At 37.4% G+C, this 26,346-nt stretch overlaps 2 protein-coding genes and 1 pseudogene across 2 annotated transcripts; 2 read left to right on the top strand and 1 right to left on the bottom strand.

Annotated features, from left to right (window-relative positions):
• Positions 1–15,391: 15,391 nt before the first annotated feature.
• Positions 15,392–17,369, top strand: LOC114177620 (2-hydroxyisoflavanone synthase-like). The gene is made up of 2 exons (XM_028063037.1): positions 15,392–16,424; positions 16,507–17,369. The coding sequence occupies exons 1-2, from the start codon at positions 15,528–15,530 to the stop codon at positions 17,176–17,178; spliced, it is 1,569 nt and encodes a 522-aa protein (XP_027918838.1). The 5' UTR covers positions 15,392–15,527; the 3' UTR covers positions 17,179–17,369.
• A 4,236-nt stretch (positions 17,370–21,605) lies between these two features.
• Positions 21,606–22,623, top strand: LOC114175152 (annotated as a pseudogene).
• Positions 22,624–22,696: 73 nt separating this feature from the next.
• LOC114177621 (histone H3.2) lies at positions 22,697–23,290 on the bottom strand. The gene has a single exon (XM_028063038.1). It carries the CDS (start codon positions 23,195–23,197, stop codon positions 22,787–22,789), a length of 411 nt encoding a protein of 136 aa, XP_027918839.1. The 5' UTR covers positions 23,198–23,290; the 3' UTR covers positions 22,697–22,786.
• Positions 23,291–26,346: the final 3,056 nt, after the last annotated feature.

The raw sequence follows: 26,346 nt of genomic DNA, 5'->3' as shown, positions 1-26,346 counted from the left end.
ATAGTCCATTGAGAGACTGCCACGTGTCAGAGTAGTCTCTCTCTCCATTAGGGTTTGACTGTCGTGAGTGGCTGCGCGAAGGCTACGGTGGTTGTTTTGGAAATGCCGAAAGGCTAGGTCCGCGGCTGTTTCGGAAAGATGGTGATAGGTTCGCATTTTTGGGAGCGGCGTGGGTGATGTCGAGAATTGTTGCAGCTGCAGATTGAAAGTGGTGCTGCCATGGAAGGTGTCAAGCATGGTGATGGCGTGTAATCTGCTGCCAAGAGAGCTGCCGCGATGAAGAAGACAACTACAGGTTCACTGTGGCGAGGTTGTTGTAGATTCGAACTGCAGGATGGCGCATCGACCATGGCGCATGGGCAGACGCGGCGACACCGTGGCTGGCGACGAGAATTGTTCGAACAAGCGTAGGCCGTGTGTCGCGAATAGTTTCACGAGATGATATGGTGCTACCGTGGCGGTTTCCAGCAACATGATGAGGGAGGAAGAAGAAGGTGCGACGACCATGGAGTTCGACAGTTCGTGTGCGAAGAAAGTGCAACCATGGATTCCGGCGTGGTGGTGGCAACGGGATTTGCGAGTGTAGTCATGGTGTGGTGGTGGTTGCGGGATGTGCGGAGAAGGAGACATAGTCGCGAACCTCACCGATGCCGCAGCGGTGACGATATTTTCCGGTGATGGTGCGACGGGATGACTACGTTCCGACATGAGTAGTAGTGGCCAAACGTAGTCATGGCGGCCATTGGGGATGCTGGCGGCGGAAGGGTGATGGTGAGGGAGAATGAGATTAGGGTTAGGGTTTTGGTTGTGTGAAGGAGAGAGAGAGAGAGAGTGTGTGAGTGATGAGGTGTCATGTTTTGGTTGGTTATTTTAGTGAGTGGGAGATTGAGGATGTGGCATATTTTCATTGGTTAAGTTAGTAAGTGGAGGATATCCACGTGGCGAAATCTGGTGGATTGGAGTTTAAGTGACCTTAGGGGTACAACTTAGTAAAAAGAAGGGGTGCAGAACAAAAATAGAAAGTCTCATTTACAAAAGGGGGTGTAAACTTGAAAACAAGGGGGTGTAGTTAGCTCTAGAAATGACCTTTTTCATAAATAGATAATCCAATTGGAAAAAGGGGGTGTAAACATGAGAATTGGGGGTGCATTTAGTACCTAAACTATTACTCTCCAAAATTATGATTTTGGGACTTAAATTATGAATTAAAAGATTCACTATTTACACTCTTAAGGACCTAAATTAAATTACAATTGCATTATAATACTCAAGGATGTCCAATAATATAGTATGCCACTAAATACAATGTTTAAGTGAAAAAAAAATATTAAATTCCCAAAATTTAATTATTTAATGTGAGCAAAGGTTTGACTCATCATACCATCTAGGCGGTTTGGAATCGGGCAGCGCCTGGCGGTACGTGTCCCCCGCCAGGCGATTTTACTACAGCAGTATTGGTGTTCTTGATTCTGTGGGCGTGATCTATAAGGCTTATGGTGATGCTTCAAAGGTGGGATTGTTGGTGTTCCTTGAGTTGTGGCTCAGAATGTATCCCTTGAGTTGTGGCTCGGGATAAGGGTTAAAGCACGTGGTATTCCTTGAGTTGTGGCTCAGAATTGCATCTCTTAAGTTGTGGCTCGAGATGACAGATGAACACGAGGAACTCTTGGGTTGTGGCTCGGATTGGCGAGTGTTACCGGTGTGAGTGTGCTGGTTGTGGCCAGTACGGATGGGTCCAGATAGATTGCCCTCCTCAGTAGTTGACTGACGAGTTTGGTAGTCTTAGGACGTTGCGAACTATGTTCGTATTTGGGAACTCCACCTGGCATTACGGTGTATGATCCGTAACATGATTTCCCGCACGTACTTTATTGGTTGTGGCCGATAGGTATGACAGCAAGCCACCTCGAAGTAATCACTAGAAGATGTAGAACACGAATAACCTGGTTGTGGCCAGGTGGTATGAATTAAAAGGGATGGAATTCATTTGGGATGAATGTGTTGCCTATATATAAATATGTTGTATATGTGCATATATATTGGTATATGTTTTATCTGTTAAGCTCACCCTATTTTCTTGTGTTTGGTGATGATCGTGTATGCGGTACACATGAGCAGATGATGTTGATGTAGGTGGTCCTGGTGAGACTTAGCTACGAAGTGGGGATAACATGGGAGCTATAGATATATTTTATGTTTGGAAATAAATTGTAAACTCTTATGAGAGGTCTTTATATCATTTTCAGTTTTATAGACTATGGATTTTGGAATTTTATTTGGAAGTAATAAAGTTTTAAATTTCCCACGCTTTATGGGAAATGAAGTATTATTAATTGCGATGTAATTATTGTTTTATCTATTTTATTTAATTAAATCCGTAATATCTGACGAGATGTTACAACCAGTGTGGAAATTGGGCTTGGGGGCTAGTGTGAAAACTAGGCTTGTAGGCTAGTGTGGAAACTGGGTTTGCGGGCCAATGTGGAAACTAGGCTATGGGCTAGGGTGGAAACTAGGCTTAGGGGCCACTATGGAAACTAGGCTTGTGGTATATTGGTTATTCATAATGAATGAAGAGAACCATCAATTCAAGAAACATCATAAAGACAAATTTGTTTCCTTTTCTTTTAATTTTCTTCCTTTTAAAAAATAAAGGATTCGATAACCATTGATATGATTAAAGAGGGTTTCGATTGGAAAGGTGGAAATGATTTTTTTTAAAGATGGATGATGCATGTATGCAAGACTTGGTATGATGCTCGAAATGCCTTGTGTATGATTGTTCCTTTTGCATTTTTATGAAAACAAATTGAATTGATCCCCATTTCATTGTTATTTCGAATTCATGGAATCATTATACTTTGAATTTTTTTTACTTTTCCAAATCATTTCTTTGGTGTAATCAGTTTAGTAACAAACCTTTTTTTTAATCATTACTTTTGAAACCCTATTTGAATGACATGCATGAAATTGTCAAGGGGTTGAAAAGGCATGGATGAGGTGATGAAGATTAACTAGGGAGTTGCCCCAATTTGAATTGGTCTCGAAGCACAAAATGTGTTTAGGCTTTCCCATTCATTGATGGTATGAAGGAAATGATGGGGACTTCAAAAATTTCCCCCTAGTGTGAGAGCCTATGATGGTCTTAGGGTGCAAAAGTGTGTTTGACTTTTCCCAATTGAGGAGATTGAAAAATGACGGGGTCTTCACAAGTTGTCCCTAATGTGATCACAGTCTTTAATGAAAATAAATGCCTTAATTCGGAATGAATGATAGGAATATATAACTTATAAACAAAGTGATTGCCCCAATTTGGGTTTGGGATTGATAAAGATGGACTATTTTGAGGTTGGTCAAGGTTTAGGCTTGGAGCGAGAGATATTGTACGAGCAAAGATGGAGTTTCATGAAGAATGAATTGAATACAACCAAAATTTAGCTTAATTGTTTGATTGTCCGTGCTAATTTTAAAGCTTTGAAAACATGTCACCCAAAAATAAACTGCCCCAATGTTTAAAAACAAGTCTCTGAACACACTTTTTCAATCTTTTTTCCATCACTTTTTAGAACAAACTTATTAGCAAATCAAAATTTTCCTCTAAATTAAAACCTTCCAAAAATAAAACGGAATCTTTGATATGTGTGAACTTTATTAGGATTGTATCGTGGCCAGGCTACGGGTATGGAAGTAAATGATAGTAAAGGCCCAAAAAAGTGATGTAAGGGTTGTTCAAGATCTTTGAATAATGTTTCATTCAATATTTGTTTGACTTCTTATTTTTCACCTTTTGCTTCTCTTTTTCTTTTCTTTTCTTGATATAACCATTTCTTTTCTTTTTGTTTTTGATATTTTTGTATTGGTAAACTACCAGTCGGATAAAAAAAATGCAAACATTATGTTAACCCTCAGTGTGAGGGTGACCCTTGTTTAATATAATTTGAAATATTTTTTTAAGGCTCAAATTGGGTTGCAAAGGATAACTTTTTTTTGGTTTTATTTTTTTAATAAAGAAACGTGGTCACACATCATTTCAAATCATGGTTGTTTTTCAAAAAAAAAATTAATTCAAAAGAAAATAATTTATTTCATATAATAAGATGCCCCTTGGTTTCTTCTCTTTATTTTTTTCTCCCTTTTTTTGTCTTATATTTGCCTAGACAATCCTTCAGGGTTTTCAATTTAGTTGAGTTTTCCTCATTTTTTTATTTAGAGAGTTTCTTATAATCATTTTAAGGTATCTATCCTCTTGATGATAATCTTCCACAGAAATGAAAACAAGGTTTATGATGGAAGAGAGATGGAAAATGAGATGGATTTGAGCGATTTCATGTATACAATACTAGATGGATGCTTCAAAAGAAATTATATCAAACAAAATTTTATTTCTTTACTCAATCCACTAATTTGACCAAAAAACGTTTTATTATTTTCTCATTTTTCATAAGAAAGATTCCAAGAATTTGGAGATAAGGAAAGTGGGAAACAATTTGAACTTATTGAAGTGCAATTTTTTTGTTTTTTTTTCTAAAATTTATGTCGATGCATGCTATGTGTTTGAATCTTTGGACATGGTACCATGAATGACCACAAAATGGAAATGCAATCATATTTGTGCATCGCATGACACTTATTCACATGATATGCTAATAAAATGTATGCTTATGCATTACAAGGCATTTTTTCCTTTTTTTTAATAATGATGCGATTTTGATGAATTTATTATTATATACAAGGAAATGTGGGGGTAAAGGATAGAAATATTCTCCCTTTTGTGCCTTAATTTAACATAGGTTCGACCCTTAAAGTTCTAAGGCAAAATATATGTGCTCACAAGGATAGTTCCCTAATACCAAAAGATCAAGGTCACTAGAGTTATGGCCCATTTCATGGCATTTTCTATGATAGTTGGTAAACAACAAGAAGTGCGAGTACCAATGAAGCAAACAAACTCTAGTTGGGGTTCTCACAATGACCACTTGGGAAGTACATCCATTATGGCACTATTACATAATCCCCTCTAATTCTAGACAACTTAGACCCGAGTATAGGGTCCCACTCATGTAATGAACAAAATGTGTGTGTGAAGGGAGAATACAATGTATACCTAAACCCCCACCTGACAATAATCCCAAATACCAAAGAACATACACATACAACTATTCCAAAGATTAAAAAGAGACAAGAATATACATACCTAAAAAGAAATAAAAAGGAAAAATAAAAAATATGAAGGAAAACCACATCAATTTTGCACATTCAAATACATGGCCAGACTCTCTAGCATCCCCAGTGGAGTCGCCATCTATCGCAACCGAGATCGAGATCGGATGACGAACCAAAAATAAAATTTGAGAAAAATAGTTTGGAGTTGTCACCATAGTTTATTCTGGAAAATTATGGAAAAACCAAAAAGATAAGACAATGTCTGCAAAAAACCAGATTTTGGGTTACCGCCCGAGAGTCCTAAAATGATACCTTTAATTAAACGTGCAAAAGGATTTGGCTTTTTCAAAACATTTATTTTTTCCAAAAATAATAATAAAAAAATGTACAAAAGAAACAAAAATAATATTTTGGTTTTTTAGGCCTGACAAAGATTAATCCTCGCTCTTATATATCTCCATTTACAATGGAAAATTATAGTTATGTAGTTCTTTATGAAAAAACTATTCGGAAAACTATCTGGATAATGATTTGAATTTTTTGATATTTTTGAAACCCTTTTTATTTAAATTTTTTGTATTTTGAATTATTTTAAAATTGGTGCCATGCGACGCAAGCGGTCAAACAGACACTTGAAATAAATTCTTTTTTTAATCTTTATATATTTCATTTTTTTAATCATTTATAATTTTTCATTTTTTTTAAATTTATTTTAAAGTGGATGTGAATGTCACTACAATGCGACATGAGCTACCAGATAGATGTCAGAGAGTAAACAAATAAAACTATTTCTTATTTTTAGATCTTTATATATTTTTTGGAAGAAAAAAACGAAATTTTAAAATGAGTGTCACGCGATGCGAGCTGCCGGACAGACACTAAAGAAATGGGCAAAAATATTTTATGATTAAAAAATAATAATAATGAAAATTGGAAAAAGTAAATCAAGAGATAAAAGAAACTGAGAGTGGTGTACCTTAAAAATGTTTCAACATTTCTTCTTCTACATCAATCTCACCCTTTGATCTTGGACATTACAACTGTAACATCCTCGTAGGATATTACTTAAAATAAAATAAAGTAAAAAAAAAAAACTTCTCATTTATTCTTAAACCATTTCCCAAAAACGCGGGAAATTTTAAAACTTTAAAACATCAATAATAATTTATTAATAGTCACATTATTCTAAAATTCGTCTTTACAAGATAAAAATCCAAAGCCATGAAAACTGAAAACAAATTACAAGATTTAAAATAAAGTCTTGTATAAATAAATCCCTTGTACGCTGAGCCCACTCTCCGCCACTAAGTAGCTCCTAGCTCACCTGAAACATCATCTGCTCCCGGATAATAAATTACCCGATCATCGCCACACACACAGATAGGGTGAGCTATGCACAAATATACTTATACATAAAATAAATATGCCATCCATCCTAAGGAAAAGAACATCACTTAAAGTATTTCATTATTTTCAAATTACCCATCCCTGATCTCAAAGTCCTTCATGAGTCGTATGCATGAACTAGGTTATGGGACTTCACCGTGCTCCCATGAAACTAACTTATTCGTGGTCCAACCCTACGAGCCTATCCTGCTCATAGTCCTGCCCTACAGACTCCACATCTGTAGTAACCCATCCAAGCCTTCCTTGCTCAGACCATGGCACGTACGCAATCACCATACTATGGACTCCTCGCCCAATAGCAGCCGACAGGAACATAACAGTTCCTTGCCCATTGTGCGTCCGACGCATGTAATCACTATACTAAGGATTCCTCGCCACTTAGCAGCCGACGAGAACTACACAGTTCCATGCCCATCATTCGTCCAACTATCAAGCACATCCCAGACCCCTATTAGACTTAGTCCTTCAAGCCCAAACACCACAAGCAAAAGCATATAATTCCTATACTTTAGAAACTCACAATCAAACAGTCCTACATCACACACAAACATGAAACTCGTAGTATTCTCGCTTAAGCTAGAGCTCTTCGCCCAGGCTAGCCCGTCAGCCTCGCTTAAGCCACCCCACCTCGCCTGAGTGAGCGTGAAACAGTGGCTTCACCACCTCATCTCGCTTAGGCAAGCTCTTCTCGCCTGAGCGAGTCATACTTGCGCCCAAAAACACACAGACCTCGCCTGAACGAGAAGTCGACTTAAAATTTGTGTCACACTACTTCATGAACTCACTTAGGCGAGCCACTCTCGCCTAAGCGAGAGTATCCATCGCTCAGAACTCAAACACTTCTCGCCTGGTCGAGAAGTCGCGCCCAACTTGTGAGGCTTCATCGCGACCTCGCTTAGGCGAGCCTCACTCGCCTGAGCGAGTGAACGTGTCGCTCAAACCCAAACTTTGTCGCCTGAGCGAGAAGCTCGAGCCAAAACCCTGAATGAATTTATGCAACTCTCGCCTAGGCGAGAGAGACTCGCTTGGGCGAAACTTGCAGAGTTTCGCCACTGTTCACGTACCAATACACCAAAACAATGCCAAACTTACAATGCAATCACTCTCATTCACTCTGTTTCATCAATCAATACATAAAAACACACTGTAATATGTTTGAATCCCCTAAGACGCATAATTTGACCACAAATAACAATAACAGTACCCAAAACCCTCATCTAATTCTTATAAAACACCAAAAGGACTTTATACACAACATCCCATCCACCAATTCTCAATCGCAGTGCACATAATACCATAATCATACCATATAGACTACAATTTAGAATAAAACGCAGAAACACATGAAAAATTCATACAAATAAACTCAGCACCCCTAACCTGGAATTCTTGATTAAAAATTGAGAAGGATGACAGTTCCTTGGTTCACCCAGGCTTTTGTTTCATCCCTTGCACACTAAAAAACTCACCTTAATAAGGTGTTAATTGCTATTCAAGAGCCATCATTTGGTGGTTTTTCAGCCCTTATTGTTTTCCCTTCAGCTAGGTTTTCTTTGCCTCTTCACATTCAAACCATAACTACTATTTAGCAAAAAGGAAGTCAGATTTAGGTTCACCAAGGTTTGAACCCATACCATTCCAAATACAAAGCCAAAGCACAACCAACCAACCAATTCATGTTTTGTGATACATTCCCATCAGTATAGGGTTACATTACCACTTCCATGCTCATACATATTATTAAAATTAATAATAAAACAACAATACATAATTGGCATACATAGGACTCAAACTCAAGTCCTTTCACACAATCAAAGTACTCTCAACCACTTGACCTAGTACTTTTCCACGTCACATCAAACAATATTTAATGCTATAAAGGCTCTTTCTACCCGCATTTATTAATTAATTAATTATTTAATTAATTAATTTTCACGCGTCTTACAATGACTACCTTTTCTCTTTTCTTCTCATCTTCTACGGAGGTGTGTGTGGGTGGTAATGAGAAAGAAAGAAAAAGTGTAGAGAATATTTTATTTTTTCGATCCATTTTTCATATGACAGACGGTTATTTATATCCACTCATTTTTAATATCAATGCAATCCTAGCCTTAATTATAATGAACAAAATAAGGAATGAATTGGTCACGATAGCAACATATTACGGGAATCAAATCACAGCAAATCAGAGAACATTATCAGTAATATTGATTCATTAGAACAGATATTGCTTCTAATTATTAGAATCAAATCACAATTTTCTCTATTAGGAACACATGGTAGAAAAACAAAGAGTGAGGACGAAAACACATTGGGTTGTTGGGTTCATGAGGAGATGTGATAATTAAAAACAAAATGGACTCTTCCTTTTTTCTTTTTTTTCATCTTTTTCATATCTCTTTTTTTTTTTTTGCTAAAATTAAAGTTTGAAGAAAAATTTATTTCACCATTTTATATTTACCATTAACTAAAATACATTTTTTTATTTTCTTTTTTATATTTTTTGAAAATAAATTTATTCACCCAGACGAAATTGGGTGTTGACAAAGAAAGTTTAAAATGATGCAAACATATGATAGATGCAATTTAATCATGTAGAGAATAAACAAAACTCAATTTTATACTTTAAGGATAGACGAACAACTATAAGCATGGCAACATTTGGCTAATGAATGTGGATGCAAACCTTGAGCATAAAAATGACCCATTTTGGATGCTCATTATGTATGCAATGTGAAATGAACTTACCATCATCTAATCATGCAGAAAATGCAAGAAACTAAAAATCTCCATTTGGGTACTGATTACATGCATTAAAACTTGGAATTCAAAATGCTACATAGTACACAAATTGAAATAGTGAATGCAATGCAGATGCAACACTATCAAGCAACAACAAATTGTAGAGAAATTAAAACCATAGGTAACTAGGTTGAGAAGGTCACTACACTAAGCATGAAACCAAATAATGGAAATTTGTAAGAAACAAGGTAAAGTAAGAAATTCAAAGTTTGGCAGATCTTTAAAAATGAAGTGTGGACTTATAGCTACAAGAATAAAAACCCATAATTCAAATCCTTGCTTCAATTAGTGTATTAGCCCAAATCTAACTCAAGAAGACATCTTGGAAAAACAACGCCAACTTTGGGGTCCTTTGGTTCTAAAATAGAAGCCAAACAATGCTCATTCATCATAACATTTCAATCAATGCAAGAAAACTATTATGGATTAAGAGATGAATAATAGAGAAAAAGAAACTCATAGTGGTAAAGACCCATTTTTAGAATTAGCAAATATTGTGTTACAGTAATTAAGAAAACTGAAGGAAGATCCTGAAATGACATTAAGATAACCAAGGTTATCTATATGTGAAGGTTAACTTCGAAGAGCTCTAAAGAAGAAGAGAAGTTCAGTTAATGAAAGTAAAAATAAGAACACACACTAGACCACCTAAGTGTCAATTTAAATGAACATTAAAGTAACAAAAGGGAAGAAAGATGGTAAAAGATGGAAGACAAAAAGAGGGGAGGGGACTCCATGGTGATGGCACGCCACTTAAGGGGCACAAGGTTCACCATACTCAAGATTAGTGGTGTATATTGTCACTTGAGTTTTAGACTCCAAACAAGAAGATGAAGATCACACTCTCAGGGATAACACTCTCACAAAGTAGTCAAATATAAGTGTATATACTAAAAAATATTCAACCATTGCCTTCTTCAGTAGTTAGCTGACGAGTTTGGTAGTCTTGGGATGTTACGAACTATGTTCGTATTTGGGAACTCCACTTGGCGTTACGGTGTATGATCCATAGCAATGGTTTCCCGCACGTGTTCTATCGGTTGTGGCTGATAGGTATGGCAGTAAGACACCTTGGGGTACTCACTAAAAGACGTAGAACATGATTGACATGGTTGTGGCCATGTGGTGTGGAATCAAGGGAAGGGATTCCTTTGTTGTATTTGTGTGATATATATATATGTGTTTATATTTATATGTTTATTCTGTTAGCTCACCCTATCTGCTTGTGTTTGGCGATGATCGTATACGCGGTATACGTGAGCAGATGGTGTTGTAGGTGGATTTGGTGAGGCATAGAGCCAGAACGGGGCTAGTCTTGGGGCAATTTTCTCACCTTGTGTTTGGATGGAGCATTTCAACAATGTTTAGAAATTGAAATGCTTTGCATTTGAATTGCTTGCAATTAAATTCCATTCATTTTTTAAATAATTTGTTTGGATAAGGAAATTAAAATACCTTAAATTTCAATTTCTTGTTTGGAAAAAAAATTGAATTTATTGTGAGATAAAATTTCATTTTAACAATATTTATTTTAGGCTTAATTATGTTTTGAATTCATGATAAATTTGGAAACCCGACGATCAAGAAGGGCCCGATGACACGGACGGGTTCGATGACCCGGACGGGCCCGACGTCCTAGACGGGTCGACATCCTAGACAGGTCTGACGACTCGGACGAGTCTTCCAAACTGTTGGACTCGTCTAGGTCGTTGGGCTCGTCCGGATAGTTTGACACGTTCGACTCGTCGGGCTCGTCTGTGTCGTTGGGACCGTCCATGTCGTCGGGCCCGTCTGGATCGTCGGGCTTGACGGTTTGGAAGGGTCCGTACGGGTTTTCGAGCCCGTCCAGGTCATCGGACCCGTCCAGGTTGTTAGGCCCATCCGAGTCATCGGGCAGTCTGTGTCATAGGACTCGTCCAGGTGGTCAGGCTCATTCGGGTCGTCGGGCCCATCTGGATCGTCGGGCTCGTTCAGGTTGTTGGACCCGTCTGGATTATCGAGTCCGCCAGATCATTGGTCTTGTCTAGATAGTTTGCCCCATCCGAGTCGTCGGGCCATTCTGGGTCGTCGGGCCCGTTCTGGTCGTAAGCCTCGTTCGGTTCGTCGGGCCCGTCTGGGTCGTTAGGCCCGTCTAGGTCAACAGACGGGCCCATCTAGATCATCGAGCCCATTCAGGTCGTTGGATCTGTTTGGGTCGTCGAGCCCATTCGGGTCGTTGGACCCGTCTGGATCATCGAGCCCATTCGGGTTGTCAGACCCGTCTGAATCGTCGACCCTGTTTGTGTCATCGGGCCTACCAAAGAGTCTAGAATGTGAAGTTGAGTGAGAAGAATTTCAAATTCCACCTATTTTGAGGGTATTTGAATTTGTACTAATTTAGCTAATTGAAATCCCTAAAAAAATGCTTGCATTTGAAATGCTTTTTAATTTTTGTATCCAAACAAAGCATTTCAGTACAAAGAAATATAAATTCTTCAAAAAAATGAATTACTTCATTAAAATACTCTATCCAAACACACTCTCAGAGTTTTTACATTGTTTTTATGATTTCAAATCAGTTGTAATTATTAATATTACTAAACTATTTGTTAATGGTAATAGTAATTATATTCAAGGATTTTGGAATCTTTATTTATTTAATAAAGTTGAAATTTCCCGCGTTTTTGGGAAATGGATTTATAATTAATGAGTTTTTATTTTCTTATTTTATTTTATTATTTAAACCCGTAATATCCTAACGGGATGTTACACACTCACCCCCAATTATGCAAGGAATCATACCATTTTCATCCAATAATATACTTCCATGCCTTCAATCACATTAAAATTCACAAATCATACACATAATCTTAGTTGAACCCTCTCAAACACTCGGGAACCACAAGACAAGATGGTAGCTTTCTCCTTGACACAATCCAAATATACTAGGAAATTGATTCACAAAGCCAACATGTTAGATTTAAAGCCACAAGCTACACCTATGGTTGCTCTACTAAAGTTAATTGAGAATAAGATATGCTTGGTCAAATCCTTCTTATTATAGATCTATAGTAGGAGCACTTCAAATGTTGGTGTAAAAGTTCAACATCATGTTATTTTGATTGAAAGCTAAAATACAACAAAGATTAAATATTAAAACATGCAGAAGTTGAGTCTAATAAATGTTGTACAAGTCATGGGTGCATTTTTTAGTTTGGCAGACCATAGAGTACTATCTAGATTTCCACTACGCTTGATAAGTGAATGATGATGATTAGATGATGTATAGTAAAAGACTTGAAGCTTACATGAACTTAAAGAATATTCTTAAAGCTTAAGCTTGTGATGCAAGGAATGTCTTCACCATCTTTCATCAAGAGATCTACGCCAAATTCAAGTTTCATTCAAATAATTGTTGGTAGCTAAAGTTGAAATTTCCACCTGCTTTTTCTAGCACATGCATATGTCAACTCTGATTCAGTTATCTGGCCAGCACAGTGTGTCCTTTTATCACTCTTTGAAGTAAAAAGCTATGCAACCTAGGGAGAGACATATTATTAGTTATTGAAGAAGTTGCATAAAGAAGAGAAGAATAATTAATATTGCATAGAATGCATTCAACGTCTAAGCTCGAAAAACAATAGTAAAAAGAAGAAAAAGACATTTATTTTAGTTCAAAGCTACTCAATAGGAAGAAAGGAAATTAGAATGATTACTTCCTCATGAACCTATGTAAAGACATTCTTTCGAGAAGAAGAAAAGAAGAATATTCAGTGCTTATGGTGCCAAAACACTATTGAAGGACTTATTAAAAGAAGAATATACATTACTCCATGCATTAATATGAATGACTTATTAAAAGAATACTTAGTGATGAATGCATATTTATACTCTCAGTTAGCCTTTAATCTTATATTTTAATTAGGATTCATTATAATTGGGTTGACTGAGCATGAGATATAAAACATGTTTAAAAATAGATTTTTAGTTGCATAAAAGTTCTTTGGATATTTTGAGGTGTGTTACTCCAACTACAGCTAAGTTGAGCTTAGGGAGGTGTGGAAATAAATTGATCAAAACTTTATGACACCTTAAAGATAAATCCAACAATAGAAAATAATCAAAACCCAAATTCAAGCCAAGTATTGTTTGAAAAAGGCAAGAAAAGCATGAAAAGGGGAAGAAATTTGGCTAAGCCAGGAAGAAAGAACGAGCAACACAAATTAAACCTTGTGGTTTTCTCTATTTTTCCTACAAAAAAGGCTTTGATAATTGATAAATCTTTATGATAAAAGATCATTTGGGACAAATATATCTTTAAATATTTTATTTGATAATTTAAAATAATTATCTTATTTTATTATATCAGTAAATATAAAAAGGATAATATTTATCAAATCTTTTTTAATATGACAAGATCTTCTTAAATCCTTTTAGATCTCTATAACAACCAAATATATATTGAAGATATTAGATTATTTAAAAGATAATCAGAAGAGATTACATTATCAAAAAGAAGATTATAAATAAAACAAAGCTCACTCCAATTTTAAAATAAATACAGTCAAAAAAATATATTAGAACGGTTTAGAAACGCTGTGGGAAACCTAATTTTATCCTTTGCACCATTCTCTTATATTTTTATATTATTTTTTATGTATCATGGAGTGTTAAATCTTTGAAGATGATTTGGTTATAATTTCTTAGGTAGATTCAAATTTCATTCTTTTTTTTTTTCTTTCTTTTTCAGAATCTAAAATCCACTTACCTGGCACGATACACCATAAAACACGAAGTAAATTCCGGATCCATCTACGGTGAAGATACATTTATTTTACGTGTCAAATTTCAGAAGACCCAAAATATTTAAGGTTGATGGGAGTACGAGAAAAAGAAAAAAAAAAAAACTCTCACAAGATTTCGAATGAGGCGCCGCACAAATTGGGTGCTAAATACAACCAAGCCACGTGGCATCACAAGTCCTACAGCCACCACCAAGTACAGGACTTCATTAAATTAAGTAACTTAATAAATTCACACCTTATTAAAATAATATTAATATTTTAATATTTTTTACAATATTTAATTACAAATTTACTGTTTATTATATATTGTTTTTAAAACACTCACATCATAATTCTGTACAATTTGTGGCTCGTCAACATATATGCTTTCTTAAAATAATAATCATATATCATCCATATTTGACTTGAAAATTCCCAGATATCGAGTGCATGCACCTTCCGAGCTCTCGCATGAATCATTATACTTTGGACTTCGAAATGAAATAAAAATAATAATGTCATGGAAATTAGTTTCATATAAAGAGACTTCGATTTATTTTAACTTTATTTGATCTCACTATTTTAAAATTGCTTTTATTTAATTAGAGTTTTAATTTATTCTTAGACTAATTTAAAAAATGGTTTTGAGAATATTGATTTTTAAACATGAGTAACGCAATAAACGGTGCCGATAAAAAAAAAACGCAATGAACAGTAGTGTTCCAAAGTGAAGAATACATATATAATTGAAGGAAGCTTTTATAAAAGAAATATGATTTAAGTATACATTTAGAGACAGAAAAAAAAATGATAGATTTATAAAATATTTAAATTGATAAAAAGAAAGAAATATAAAGAAACAAACATGCAACAAATATACATAAAATAAAAATAAATATGTATAGAAATATTGATTGCAATTTTCGGTTTTCAGCATTTGCCGAGCAGCCTGGAGTGGAGGCACTTTGCTTTTTGTTGACGGAGTCTCTCTCTCTCTCTGTCTTTCTGGAGTAACTCAGCGCATCATCTTAGACCATAAACTTAGTAGGTGTGAAGCACACTCTTTAAAACCATGGGCATCTTAAAATAGAAACTTTTTTGTCTCCAGTGAAGAACTATTATAATAATAGGAGTGAAATGAATAGTCCGTCTTTGCATTTCAAAACAAATAAAATAATAGAAATAGTTATTTTAAAGACATTTTTTAGGCCCACAAAACAACAAATGAGCTACTATAAAGAGGGAGCAACGGAAGCCTGTATCCTCAGGTTAGCCTCGAACTCGGGATTGCACTTCGAAGTGGTTCTTACGTAAAACACAGAGAGTTGTTAACCTTGAGGTAGCGGGAGAAAGCAAGATAATAAGAAGAGAGAAGAAGCAGAAAGAAAGAAGATGTTGCTCGAAATCGCAATTGGGTTGTTGGTGCTGGGTCTGTTTCTGCACCTGCGTCCCACACCGAGCGCAAAATCGAAGGCACTTCGCCACCTTCCCAACCCTCCAAGCCCAAAGCCTCGGCTTCCGTTGATTGGACACCTTCACCTTTTGAAAGACCAACTTCTACACCACTCTCTCATAGATTTATCCAAACGTTATGGCCCTTTGTACTCTCTCTACTTTGGGTCTATGCCCACCGTTGTTGCCTCCACCCCTGAGCTCTTCAAACTCTTCCTTCAAACCCACGAGGCTGCTTCCTTCAACACAAGGTTCCAAACCTCTGCCATTAAGCGCCTCACTTATGATAACTCCGTTGCCATGGTTCCCTTCGGTCCTTACTGGAAGTTCATCAGGAAGCTCATCATGAACGACCTCCTCAACGCCACCACCGTCAACAAGTTGAGGCCATTGAGGAGCCATGAGATCCGCAAGGTTCTCAGAGTTCTCGCCCAAAGTGCAGAGGCCCAACAACCTCTTAACGTCACTGAGGAGCTTCTCAAGTGGACCAACAACACCATCTCCATGCTCATGCTTGGTGAGGCCGAAGAGGTTAGAGATTTGGCTCGCGAGACGGTTAAGATTTTCGGAGAGTACAGTCTCACTGACTTCATCTGGCCCTTGAAGAAGCTCAAGTTTGGAAAGTACGAGAAGAGGATTGATGAGATATTCAACAAGTTCGACCCCGTCATTGAGAAGGTTATCAAGAAGCGCCAAGAGATCGTTAGAAGGAGAAAGAATGGAGAAGTTGTTGAGGGAGAGCAGAGCGGTATCTTCCTCGATACTTTGCTTGAATTCGCTGAGGACGAGACCATGGAGATCAAAATTACCAAGGAGCAGATCAAGGGTCTTGTTGTGGTAAGTTGTTAATGCTTTAAGAAACAATGTTGACGCACTACTAAAGACTAAAAATATACTCACCAAGCTTTTGTTTTGACAGGATTTCTTCTCAGCTGGGACAGATTCCACAGCCGTGGCTACTGAGTGGGCTTTGGCAGAACTTATCAACAACCCTAGGGTGTTGCAAAAGGCTCGGGAGGAAGTGTACAGTGTTGTGGGAAAAGATAGACTGGTTGATGAAGTTGATACTCAAAACCTTCCTTACATCAGGGCGATTGTGAAGGAGACATTCCGCATGCACCCACCACTCCCAGTGGTGAAGAGAAAGTGTGTGGAAGAGTGTGAGATTGAGGGGTGTGTTATCCCAGAGGGTGCATTGATACTTTTCAATGTGTGGGCTGTAGGAAGAGACCCTAAGTACTGGGACAGACCATCGGAATTTCGTCCCGAGAGATTCTTAGAAAATGGAGGTGAAGGGGCAGTTGGTCCTATTGATCTAAGGGGACAGCATTTTCAACTTCTCCCATTTGGGTCAGGTAGGAGAATGTGCCCTGGAGTGAATTTGTCTACTTCAGGAATGGCAACTCTTCTTGCATCTGTTATCCAGTGCTTTGACCTTCAAGTGCTTGACCCACAAGGACATGTACTCAAAGGTGATGATGCCAAAGTTAGCATGGAAGAGAGAGCTGGCCTCACTGTTCCAAGAAAACACAACCTCGTTTGTCTTCCACTTGCAAAAACAACCCTCGCTGCCAAACTCCTCTCCCCGTAGATTACAACATACAACATCATGTTCCCCTTCGTTGCACTTACTTTTATCTTCTCATAATTATTTCAATAAGCTGTAATTCACGCACCTACTACACACACACATGCGATGCCTTTATTTCTTATTCAGATATGTAACTTCGATCTTTCTCTTTTTACCAAAGTAAAAGTCTTAGCATCTACTCCATTCTATTATTTTCACTCGCCTTCTCTCCTTTCATCGTTTCACTTTCTCTCGTAAAAATAAAAACAATTTGCGACAAGTCTGATGTATTAACACAATTTCGTTAAAATATATATGTTTTTACTGCAAAGCGGAAATATAAGCGGAAATTATGTTGGGTTTCTATTATTCTCATTATACAATATCTTGTAGTTAGTCTCTCGTATCGATACATTCTCCTACGATAATAACAACAAAAATAAAAATAAAACAAGAATAAAAGAAAAAAAGAAAAAAAAATTATATAAAAAGGTACGTTGTATTGTGTAAAGTCTTGCATCTACTCCATTCTATTATTTTCACTCGCGACCGTACATGATTGGCCCCTGCCACTCCTGATCGATCAGTCCCTTAGCGACCGGTCGATGAGACAACCTTAACAAAAGTTTCTAGAGATGTTATCTACTTCTTAATCCGAACATACCGTGAGTCGATTTTGAAAAATCGCATGTCCGCTTACATCTTACTAAGCTTCTCAAATCGCTGTCAGATAGATTGTTCACAGGAAACTATTCAAACTCTTGATATTGTTCTGCATTCGTACTACAACTTCGTGAGTCGGTCGATCGCCAAGCAGAGGCATCAACCTATCGTACTCCTGCGAGCTACATCTTTGTCTGTATAGTTGCGCTAAATGATTCACTTGAAAGTCAGATAATCTTCTAATTAAATGCAAACTGGTTAATAAGGAGGATTGGGCCGTAATTAGGTTGATACTAATCAAACTATAAATATAAGTCAATTGAAACTAAAAAATCATTTTTAAATTAATTTTAAAATTTGTACCAAATTGCAAAAAGTGATGTACAGGAATATGCTAATCAATGTTCTAAAGAAGAGTATACCACTTCCTTAACGAAAATGATATTTCAAAAAAAAAATTTGACAAGATTTTGACAAATATGACGTGGCACCAGAGTTTTTAAATTTTTATTACAAAAAACTTTATTAAGGGAAACGTTACACGTGCGGAAGTTGCTTTGTTAAACTGAAATGGAGAAGTGTATTGGAGAGAGAAAGAGGGAACGGGAATGAGAGAGAAGTGAGAGAGAGAGAAAAGTAAGTTCTGGCACATTGTCGTCGGAGTACCAGAGACACAAAGAGAGCGAAAAACAGTGATCCCTTGGAGCATTGGGGGCAGAAAGTGAAAGAGAGCGAGAGATCGAAATATAGAGAGAGTTTAGAGTAGTGGTGGAGACAGAGACAAAGAAAAAAGGAGTGGTGCAAAGGAAGAAGAGAGGAACATCCATTGAAGACCGCAAGAGAGTGAGAGAAGTGAAGCATTGCAGAGTTATGCCTTACTCCCCACTTTTTTTTAGTTGTGTTTTTTGGGTTTTGTCTAGTTAGACAAACCACCCACTTTAGTTGATGGAGATTGGATGATGGAGAACAGTTCGTAAGTTAGTGAATTAAAGACAAATGATCCAAATACGAAATATAAATAAGCTTTACTGAAATCTGTAATCTATATAAATAAAGTTTAACGTAATTCCCTACATACGTATGCCTAACTCCCCAGTTTGTTTTGAGTGGATCTTTTTTGGCTATTGTACAGTTAGACAAACCACCCACTTTAGTTCATGGAGATTGGATGATGGAGAAGATTTTGTAAATGAGTGAATGAAAGATCAATGATCGAAATACGAAATATAAATAAGCTTTACTGAAATCTGCAATCTATATAAATAAAGTTTAACGTAACTCCCCACATACGTATTTCTTACTCCCCACTTTGTTTGAAGTTGTGTTTTTTGGGTTTTGTCTAGTTAGACAAACCACCCACTTTAGTTCATGGAGATTGGAGAAGAGTTTGTAAGTCAGTGAATGAAAGAACAATGATCCAAATACGATATGTATAAATGACCTTTACTCAAATTTGCACTCTATAAAAATAAAGTTTGACGTAACTTCCCACATAGTTATGCCTAACTCCCCACTTTGTTTGAGTGGTGTTATTTGGGTTTTGTCTAGTTAGACAAACCACACATTTTAGTTCATGGAGATTGGATGATGGAGAAGAGTTTGTAAATGAGTGAATGAAAGATCAATGATCGAAATACGAAATATAAATAAGCTTTACTGAAATCTGCAATCTATATAAATAAAGTTTAACGTAACTCCCCACATACGTATTTCTTACTCCCCACTTTGTTTGAAGTTGTGTTTTTTGGGTTTTGTCTAGTTAGACAAACCACCCACTTTAGTTCATGGAGATTGGAGAAGAGTTTGTAAGTTAGTGAATGAAAGACCAATGATCCAAATACGATGTATATAAATGACCTTTACTCAAATCTGCACTCTATAAAAATAAAGTTTGACGTAACTCCCCACATAGTTATGCCTAACTCCCCACTTTGTTTTGAGTGGTGTTATTTGGGTTTTGTCTAGTTATACAAACCACCCACTTTAGTTCATGGAGATTGGATGATGGAGATGAGTTTGTAAATCAGTGAATGAAAGATCAATGATCGAAATACGAAATATAAATAAGCTTTACTGAAATCTGCAATCTATATAAATAAAGTTTAAACGTAAGTCCCCACATAGGTATTTCTTACTCCCCACTTTGTTTGGAGTTGTGTTTTTTGGGTTTTGACTAGTTAGACAAACCACCCACTTTAGTTCATGGAGATTGGATGACAGAAATTACTTTGTTAGTGAGTGAATGAATGATGTGATCGAAATATGATGTTTAAATACAATTTATTAAAATCTGCAACTTATTATCAAAAAATTTGACGTCACTCCCCACATAGTTATGACTAAGTCCCCATTTTTGTTACAGTTCTTTATTTTTCCTATTGTGAAGTTAGACTACTACCAACTTCATTGAATGGACATTGGATGATTGAAATTACATTGTGAGTGAGTGAATCAATGAAGAATGATCCAAATGTGTTATTTAAATTAACTTTAGTGAAACCTGGAACCTATTAACATAAAGTATATTGTAGCTCCCCATATACGTATGCGCTACTCCCCACCACTACTCTAAACTCTCTCTGTATTTCGATCTCTCGCTCTCTTTCACTTTCTGCCCCCAATGCTCCAAGGGATCACTGTTTTCCCTCTCTTTATGTCTTTGGTACTCCGATGACAATGTGTCGGAACTTACTTTTCTCTCTCTCTCACTTCTCTCCCATTCCCGTTCTCTCTTTCTCTCTCCAATGCACTTCTCCATTTTAGTTTCCAAACAAAATAACTTCCGCACGTGTAACGTTTCCTTTTAGTAAAGCTTTTTGTAATAAAAATTTAAAAACTCTGATGCCACGTCCGATTTGTCAAAATCTTGTCAAATTTTTTTGTTCAAATATCATTTTCGCTTCCTTAAATGTCGAACAGATACAAAAGCTTTTAAAGTTTTTGGATGACGAGAATGAGCAAAATCATGTTGTCAGCCACATTCAGAAGGCCAACAACAATGTTTTCACTCACAAAACACAACAAGGTAGACTCTAGATCTTAGATATTTTACAAAAATTGAACCTATAATTGTGAGACTTCCTGATAACCCTACTATTATTGCTAAGTACGTTGGAACAAAATATTTTTCAAAAAATTTCATGATTTTTAATGTTCTTTATATTCTAGAATTCTTCTTTAATTTGATTTTTTACAATCTCTTATTAAAGACCTAAACCAGAGACTAATCTTTTTTTATGAGCATTGTTAGATATAACACAATACTTCATACAAGATGAATGGGCGTGCGATTATGCTATAGGGTTTATATTACCTTGATGATTGTCTTCTAAAGATCATCTTTCCTTTAATATATCTCTAAATTGTTCTAAAGATAATGTTGATGTTTGGCGTTAGGGCATCCTTCTGACAATGTTACTAAACAGATTTGTAAAGTTTTTTCTTACTTCCATGGTTCCTGTAAAACCATTTGTGAAATATGTCATTATTCAAACCAGCAGCATAAGGTGCCCTTCCAACAACCAACAAGCTCTCAAACTTCATTCAAATTCCTGTTGCGATCTTTTACTTCGAGACATTGCCTCAACATTAAATTAAAACTTGTGCGGTTAGAATCTTCACTAAATCAAAACATTTAACTATCAAATGTCAAACCTTTCTTTCTCTTCACATGTTATTGTTGAAGGTGATATTGATAATTCATTTGTAGGAAATGATTTTATGTATAAATAATAACAAATATTTTAATATGAATAAATAAGTTGTAATTAATATTAATTATTAATTTCGTGGTCAACGAAGTGTTGAGCTACAATTCAGAACAAGGCCACCAAATGCGCATGATCTTGTTTCAGCAGTGCGAAACATAGAAAGATCCCTGAAGGGTCAGAAAATCAGAGACATCAAAATTGGCACCCCATTAGCCATGGAAGTGCTGCAATCAACATTCCCACCTTCAAGCGGCACATTCAGACCTGACGTGAGAGACAGTGTGATGGCACCAATGCTGAAGTTCCTAAACAGAACCAAGTCTTTTTTCTTCATAGATATATACCCCTATTTCCCGTGGTCGCAGAACCCATATAACATCAGCCTTGACTTTGCTCTATTCAGGGGAAATTCCAGCATAAGAGACCCTGCCAGTGGCTTGGTCTACACCAATTTGTTGGACCAAATGCTTGACTCACTCATCTTTGCCATGTCTAAACTGGGGTACCCCAACATCTACCTTGTCATATCCGAAACAGGTTGGCCTAACTATTGTGACGAAGAAGAACTTGGAGCAAACACATTCAGTGCTGCCACATACAACCGCAACCTCATCCACAAAATGTCAACAAAGCCACCTATTGGAACCCCAACTAGACCCGGAGTGGCAATACCCACCTTCATCTTTTCACTGTTCGATGAAAACCAAAAGCCTGGTCCAGGAACAGAGGGACACTGGGGCTTGCTACATCCTGACGGAACGCCAATTTATGATATTGACTTAACAGGAAAAAAAAACCCATCAATAACTCTGCACAATTACCAGCCCCAAGCCACAATTCACCACACAAAACAGGTTTATGTGGGACTGCAAAGGAAACGCAAGAAGCCGAGTTGAGTGAAAATTGCACTCAGGGCATTTTTACTGTAATGAGAAAAGAGCAAATGAGAGAAAATTTCAAATTATTATCCTACCATTAACACTCAAATAACCCTAACAATCTCAGGTCACTTCAATGACAACAATTTCGAGTAGTACAATGCACTCAGCCCTTATGCTTACATTAGTTCACTTTCACGTAAAGATGTCATCATCTTAATTCAAGAAACCAAAGCTTAAAAACCTACAGAATTAAATTAAATACGTACAAAATTTGAAGAGAAACACTTGCAGCCGAAAAGCGATAATTTCATTGATTAAACATTTAACAAGAAACAACAACTTAAAATTGTCTATACAGAGATGATAAGATGGAGATTAAGCACGCTCGCCCCTAATGCGTCTGGCGAGTTGAATGTCCTTTGGCATGATGGTCACGCGCTTGGCGTGAATGGCGCAGAGATTGGTGTCCTCAAAGAGACCAACAAGGTAGGCCTCGGCGGCCTCCTGGAGGGCAGAGACGGCAGAGCTCTGGAACCTGAGATCAGTCTTGAAGTCCTGCGCTATTTCACGAACCAAACGCTGGAACGGGAGCTTCCGGATCAGGAGCTCTGTGCTCTTCTGGTACTTCCGAATCTCACGGAGCGCCACCGTCCCTGGCCTGAATCTGTGCGGCTTCTTCACGCCGCCGGTGGCCGGAGCAGATTTTCTGGCGGCCTTCGTCGCCAACTGCTTGCGCGGTGCCTTTCCGCCGGTGGATTTGCGAGCGGTTTGCTTGGTACGAGCCATTCAGATGACACGGAGTTGGATGGACAATTAAATGGGTTTCTTAGTGATTTCAGTAGTTGTCGGCTTATGGTTGAAGCATTGGATGTGAGTGTTATATAGTGAGATTTGAAATTGGGGTTTGTGCGCCAAGGATGAGAGGGAAGAATGAGAAATTTTGAGCGGTAATTTCGTTTCGGCTACGGACGGGTGTGATTTGTTTGAAGGTGTGGCAGTGCGCGGATCGGTGACGTGGCTTAGTGGTAAGAGAATGTCAAGATTGAATTTCATAATACTTTCTGGCCAAAGACCGTCAAAAACGGGTGCAACAGGTTGGCCATGGCCCATGGGCATTCCTTTTCGCACCTCCATGAGTTCCTCCTGCACTCTTTTGAAGTGTGTAAAATAATAAATTATTTCTAAATCTAGTGTGCATCATCTTCACTTTTTTCTCTTTCTCTCATGTTTGCTGCTCACTCGTGTCTCTTAGTTTCATGTACCCCGTCTCACGTCTGTTGTCACTGTCACTTGTTAGTGCGTGAGTATTACTCATTACTTGCATTCATTACTCTCTTTCAAATTTTTTTTTCAAAATGACTTCTCCTTGAAATACAACAATCAAGAAAGCAAAAAAAAGAAGAAAAAACTCATGCTTCATCTGATGTGGGTTCAATTACGATGAATAAAGGGAGTATTGAAGATTTCTAATATATATCTAAGAAAATGTGAGGATAATGAAGTTATTGAACTAGACATTCTCCTTCATTGACACGTGTGCTAGAGTAATGGTATTTTGGTCATTTTCTTGTTGTAGTGTTTTGGCGGTGTAGTGTGTTAAATGGTTTGATAGACATTTGCTGTCAGATTTCAAAATCCTTCTTCTCCAAGCCAAGTTAGTTGCGTCCTTCTTCTCCAGGTAACTTTCTTCTTCGTTCCTCCTTCTTCTCTATTTCTCTTTCTTCTTCATTCCTTTCTTATTATCTGTAAGTTCATTTTCTTAACTTTTTAACTACTTTTTCTTTGTTGATCGTTGTTGTTGATCCTTTATTTTTTTTTTTTATTAGAAGTTAAATATTTTTTATTTACTGTTTATTGTTCTTCATGCATCTTTTTTCTTTATCCATGGTTTTTCTTGTAACATCCCTACGGAATATTACTGATATAAAATAAATAAAAATTAAAATATAATAAGGGTCACATTTAATATGAATTATTTCCCAAAACACGGGAAATTTAAAACTTAAAATATACGAGTCATAAAACCAGGAGTCCATAATTTATAAAACTGAAATAAAAGTCAATGGCTCCTGCCAAGTTTACACAATGTTCTCAAAGATAAAATGATAAATATAATACATGTGTATCTACAAAATATCCCATGCTAATCCTCGCTTCGAGTCTAAGCATCTCCTGGCCCACCTGTCACATCATCTGCTCCCGGATAACAAGTTACCCGATCATCGCCACACACACACAGAAAAGGTGAGCTATGCACAACATATATAAAGAAAAACATGAGTAAAAGTATGTTTCCCAACCCAAAGTAACATAACTAATTTCATATTTCATAATCACCCAACCATGACCTCATAGTCCTTCATGAGTCATATGCATGAACTAGGTCTTGAGACTTCCCTGTGCTCCCACGAAACTGACTCATTCGTGGTCCAACCCTATGAGCCTATCCTGCTCATAGTCCTGCCCTACAGACTCCTCGCCTGTAGTATAAACATCCAAGTCTCATAACTTGGACCATGGCACGCATGCAATCACCATATTATGGACTCCTCGCCCAATAGTAGTCGACGGGAACATCACAGTTCCTTGCCCATCGTGCGCCCGACACATGCAATCACCATACTAAGGACTCCTCGCCCATTAGTAGCCGACAAGAACTCAACCAGTTTCATGCCCATCATGTGTCCAACCACCGAGCACATCCCAGACCCCTATTGGACTTAGTCCTTCAAGCCCAAACATCACACCACATGCATATACAATCTATTCTTATGACGAACAGCCAAAACACACACTCACAAGCACAAGGAACATAGAAACTCGCATAAACTGGCTTAAGCTATGGACCTCTCGCCCAAGCTAAGCCCTCAGCCTCGCTTAGGCTAGTCCACCGCGCCTGAGCGAGCTTAATACAGCAACAACATCAAGTTATCGCCTAGGCGAGATCCTCTCGCTTAGGCGAGTTCATCTCTCGCCCAAAAACACAATTCAAACTCGCCTGGGCTGAAATACACGCGAAGCACCAAACATGACCAAGACATCTCGCTTAGGCGAGGCCATCTCGCTTGAGCGAGACTCTGGTTCGCTCAAAACACATAAAACATCGCCTGGATGAGAAATCGCGCTCAGCATGAGCACACCTCCTTGCTATCTCGCTTAGGCGAGTCAATCTCGCCTAAGCGAGAGTGTCACTCGCTCAACAATAACACAGCTCGCCTAGACGAGCTACAAGACCTTTAAATCAAAAGAGTAGCTCTGCAATTCTCGCTTAGGCGAGATGGACTCGCTTGGGCGAGACTTGCAGGGTTTTGCCTCTGTACACGCACACAAATACTCGAAACATACCCAAACTAATCCCCAAATCGCAACCAAACATGTTCAATCAACTTGTATCATCAACCAAGTCCTATATATGCAGTGCAATACATTTGAATCCTCGGAACCCACATATTGGCCATGACCCAAAAATAACAACACCGCACACAACCTCAAACCAATCAAACTCTCAATCATTGCACATAATACACGAATTTCTTTACCCCTTCACATTCATACCACAACTATTAGCTAGCAAAAATAAAGCTTATTCTTTGCCCACCAAGGTTTGAACCCGTGACCTTCCACTCATAAGGCCAAAGCACAACCACTATGCCAATCCACATTTGGTGATATACACAATCAACAATAGTTTACAATACCAATCACATACTCATACATATCCTTAAAAATCAATAACAAAACAATCACACAGAATTGGCATACTTAGGACTCGAACCCAAGTCCTCTCACATAACCAAAGTACTCTCAACCACTTGAGCTAATACTTTTCCACGTCACATTAAACAACAATTAATGTCATAAAGGCGTCTTCTACCCACATTTATTAATTAATTAATTATTTAATTAATTAATTTTCTCGGGTCTTACATTTCTTC

The sequence above is a fragment of the Vigna unguiculata genome, chromosome 3, assembly GCF_004118075.2.
Source record: "Vigna unguiculata cultivar IT97K-499-35 chromosome 3, ASM411807v1, whole genome shotgun sequence".
NCBI classification, from domain to species: Eukaryota; Viridiplantae; Streptophyta; class Magnoliopsida; order Fabales; family Fabaceae; genus Vigna; species Vigna unguiculata.
The sequence above is the reverse complement of the archived record's forward strand: the minus strand, read 5'-3'. Positions and strand labels throughout refer to the sequence as shown.